Source organism: Neolamprologus brichardi, chromosome 9 (genome assembly GCF_056152115.1).
Source record: "Neolamprologus brichardi isolate AB-2024 chromosome 9, ASM5615211v1, whole genome shotgun sequence".
NCBI lineage: Eukaryota > Metazoa > Chordata > Actinopteri > Cichliformes > Cichlidae > Neolamprologus > Neolamprologus brichardi.
Genome location: NC_142112.1, coordinates 8536096 through 8540605, shown reverse-complemented (window position 1 = coordinate 8540605; position 4510 = coordinate 8536096). Strand labels below are relative to the sequence as shown.

The 4510-nt window shown below is 38.1% G+C and overlaps 1 protein-coding gene across 1 annotated transcript; it reads left to right on the top strand.

The window, feature by feature from the left end:
• The first annotated feature begins 938 nt into the window (after positions 1 to 938).
• On the top strand, positions 939 to 3697 carry LOC148101161 (contactin-6-like). The gene is made up of 2 exons (XM_087845750.1): positions 939 to 2204; positions 3680 to 3697. Exons 1-2 carry the CDS (start codon positions 939 to 941, stop codon positions 3695 to 3697), a joined length of 1284 nt encoding a protein of 427 aa, XP_087701876.1.
• The last annotated feature ends 813 nt before the right edge of the window (positions 3698 to 4510 follow it).

Sequence of the window (4510 nt, the reverse complement as noted above, 5' to 3'; positions counted from 1 at the left end):
AAGCTGACTAAATATTGACTGATAACTTATGGCAAAGGGGTGGGATTAAATAAGTGTGTACTTCTTCCCTCTCCCTTTCGACATGTAACTGAATCAGAACAGAAGCAATATTGAAATGTATTAACTTTATTTTGTATAGTATTTTTTCTCAGATTTTCTTTGCTAAATGTACGTGTATATTGTTTACATGATTGAAATAAATTAACAAACAGGCCCAAATACAGGAGAAGGACAGCTGAGAGTGGAAAAAAATCACAAAAATAAATACTGCCAGATTTTCAACTTCGGTCTACAAGAAAATAAGAAGATCATGGGATTAGCCTCGATTGCACTTTGGACCTATTGACGGGATGCGCTCCGTCCCTTGATGCATGTACACTTTCAATTTCTGGTTGGGCTGCTTGGGTACAAAGTAAGTTTCATCATCAGATGATGAGCTTCATGTAAACATCTGCATGGAAACTGGATGCCTGGACTTCTCTGCTTACTTAGACCAAACCAAACCCTGAATTATGTTGGAAAATATGTGATGTTTTATGAAGGATCACATAAGAAACAACATTTTTTAGTTGTCTTTGTGAAAAAATAGTTTAGAAAGGACTTTTACATTTTCATAATATTCATGGCTGTGTGGTAAAGCTGACATGATCTCACTTGTAATGGTTCAGATTGGACACTGTGACTGGCCGGTTCTGTGCTCCAGACCACATGTTTGATACCCCTGGACCCATGCAACGAAGTATAAAAAAAACGTGTCCACACTTTGGCCTGTGAAGAGTGAAAGCAGATATACGGCATGATATCGAGCCAAATGCTTCAAAGTGTTCCTTGATGATGTGATAAAGAAGTGGCGTTCCTCCTCCAACCACAAACAGGAAGCTCTTGAAGCGAGCAGTGTCAGTGCTTGTACGACACTCACCACGAGACCTCTGAGCAGGATGGCTGCAGTCGCACAGCTCTGCTTCTCCCTGCTGTTCACTCTCATCAGCAACATTCATGCAGAAGAATTTATCGCCATAAAAGAAGAAGGAGAGTCTTTACAGTTCAAGCTCCCAAAACAAAACAGCTCCTGCATCACCTCCAGATGTGTTGGTGAAGATACTCTGGTCCTGTGGAACATCTCTGACACCTGGAACAGAAACTTCACAGTACATGAAGACCTGACAGGACGACTCTCATTTCCTGAGATATTTCATGGTTCTCCTTCATTTACTCTAAAGAGCCTGACCCACTCAGACTCTGGACTGTACCAAGAAGTGTGCTGGACTCAGGGCAACATGACATACGAGAGAAACATCAGCCTGACTGTGTGCAAGACAGTAAGGGAGGAAGAATCTATCACAAGTCCTGATGCCACTGTAGACATACAATGTAAAGGAGCAGGTGAGAATCTGACGGTGCGTTGGATCAGACATGACAGTAAGTGGCGACCAGGAATGCTGAGTATTTTCGAAGACAGAATAATTTTGAAGGTGAATAAAGTCCAAGAAAGTTTCCTGGAGGTGAAAAACACATCACTTCTTCATGTCTTCAATGAACAACAAACTTTTTACACCTGCCTGGTGATGAACCAACAGCAGTGTGTGAGCACTTACTCTGTACATTTGACCAAAGAAATAAAGCTACGTTATGCTTCAGAGGGAGACACAGCTGTGCTGGAGTGTCCCTTCATGGACCCCATTCATGACCAGCCCCCAGTTTGGATGAAGAAATCAATTTCCTACAAAACTGCTCAAGAAATTGGTCGAAACTTCTCGCTGGTACTTCCATCACTAATGTTAAAGGATTCAGGTACCTACTACTGTGAAGGTGAAAAAGTAAAACATGCGTACGAGCTTGTGGTGTGCCCTAAATTTGGTCCACCTGCAGTAAAGGTTTTCTCAGAGGGAGATGAAGTCACTATGAGATGCTCTGATGATTGGAAAAATAGTCCTTCGTTCTTTATGTTCACTAAGTTGATTCAAACAGAAGGTAACATTTTGTACGATGTTAAGTTCTGCAGGGACAATAGAATCACTTGTTCCGATGACAGCCTGATAATCTCTAATGTCTCACTGGAAGATGCTGGAGAGTATGTGTGTGCAGGTTTTAATTTAGAGTTAGAGTGTGTGTCAGCAGAAACATTTGTTCTGATCTACAGAGAGCCCTTTGGGGTTTACTCGACCTTCTACAGAGTCAGGTGGATACTGCTCAGCAGTCTGCAGGTGATGCTTTGTGTTGTTGTGGTCTGTGTGATACAGAAAACCAGGAGAGGAGAGCAGCTTTCAGCTCAGACACACACTTAATATGCTCATAATAACAATAATAATAATAATAATAATAATAATAATAATAATAATAATAATAATAATAATAATAATACATAGAAGTGAAGAAATCAAAACAAAAACAAACAAAAATATTATTGTAGATATGAATCTGTGACCTGACTGGACGGTTCAGTCTCTTATATGATTATATATTTTAAACATTTTGCCTTTTTCTATCTTTCGACTTAATTCTTGTTTATTTCTGCTCATATTTTATTTCAGTTATATTGATTATGTGCTTTTTTGTTTTATGTGATTTGATGTTTATCCATATCTCATTCATGTATCTCTCAGAGTATCATTTTGAATATTCTTCTGTTTCTATCAGTGATCAGTTCGATCTATAATAAATGTTAGAAACCAGTTGTAAATGTATTCGTTCTTCACTCTGATGTGAATCATTATCATCTCTCTTGGAAAATGTATTTTGTTATTGTGTTTAAGAGCAGATTCATTACAGCACCATGTTCATCTGCACTATATTGTTTTCATTGTTGTGAATAAACATGATTGTCTGATACAGCAAACACTTCATAATATGGACGTTACTGCTTTGATTGTGTTTTTATATTCTCCATTTTTGTTAGGAATCATTTCTGAAATAAAAATATCTAAATCTAATTTAACAGGCTGAACGTTGATGCTCTTCTGTCAATGACTCCATGATGATTTTCAATTTTAATAAACACACAATCCTCATATTTCAGTGCAGGATGTAGAGCAGAGTATATCAGTCAACTGGATCAGAGCTCATCAGCATTTTGAACTTAATATGCAGCCAACACACTTTAACACGTGTCTGATGTAGAGTGAAACATATCATGGAAAAATGGAAGACGAGAGGAGCTGCACATGGTTATCATCATTTATTTATTTTTTTGCCTGTCCCATTTGGATCTTTAGCCATCAGAATTGTTGTTTGAAGGCCAAGAAAGATGCCATGTTGGTCCATTTGATTGACCTTTATTATAATTGTGTATTTATTTTATTTTATTATCGGTTGTTACAGACGGGACAGACATGACTGGGGGATAGGACAGGGAGAAGGAAAGAAGGAAAGAAAGAGAGGGAGAGAAAGAAAAACAGAGGGCAGAAGAGATGATGAGAAAGGGGGGAAGGAACAAAAAGAAAAACAAACACCTGGATCACCTGTATGGAGAAAAAAAACAGAAGAGAAATCAAACAAAGAGCAACATAATAAATACATGTTATCATCATTTATTATTATTTTTATTTTTTGTTTTTGGTGGTGGTAGAGTTTAAATTTTGGTGTTTTTTTTAATATTTTATTTTAATTAATTAAAATGTTTTAATGAAAAACTATGAATTTTTTTAGCGTTATTTTTTAAAATCTTTTTACTTGACGATAGTACGTTTACTGCACATAGCTTGGAGGACTGTGCTGAATCAACTCCGTTCACTGAGCAACACAAAGGCCTACCACACCCGGTGCACGGCATTGGTGCATGGGGGTCGTAGTGCAAGATGTAATAAAAGAATAGAGTCCAAATAGAAATGCACAATCACCAACTGCTGCACCTGTAAGAAAAAACAAACATACAACAGCTGGAACACAAAAATCTGAAAATGCACAGATACATAAATCAACAATCTTCTCCTGCAGCAGTCAAACAGTCTTGTTATCACAACTGCATGAAGCACTGTGTAAATGATGGCATCTACCACGTGCACGCGCTATTTCTCCTGCATTGATTGTTTGTGTGTGATAACAGTCTGAAGCACAAAGCTGTACGTGAGCTCCACTGCAGTGGCTCGTGCACCGCTGCGTTCACGGTGGGACATATGTATGTAAAATGTTTACTGAAGTTAGTGAAACAGTGTTTGTAAGGACTATAAGGTCCATAATTACTGAGGCAGTTAGACACACACACACACACACACACACACACACACACACACACACACACACACTCCATTTTTATCTGTATCTAGCATTTCCGAGCAGCATGTCTTCATTATCTGTGTGTCTGCAAACACTCTGGTTTCAGTGGTTTCAGATCCATTTCTCTCTCACGTTGGTACAAATTAGTAAACACTTCTTATATTTCACTGTTTTTACACAAGTAAGCAGCACGTCTTTATCAAGATCAATAAGCTGCTCGCAAACAAGAGTTTTAGTCAAAGGTAATGTAGTAATAATTAAACATTTTAGTATTAATATCCTGGCTGCTCGAGGCTCC

Bases quoted from the DNA above. Each gene is read 5' to 3' on its own strand.
- LOC148101161 (XM_087845750.1), top strand. From the start codon at position 939: ATGGCTGCAGTCGCACAGCTCTGCTTCTCCCTGCTGTTCACTCTCATC.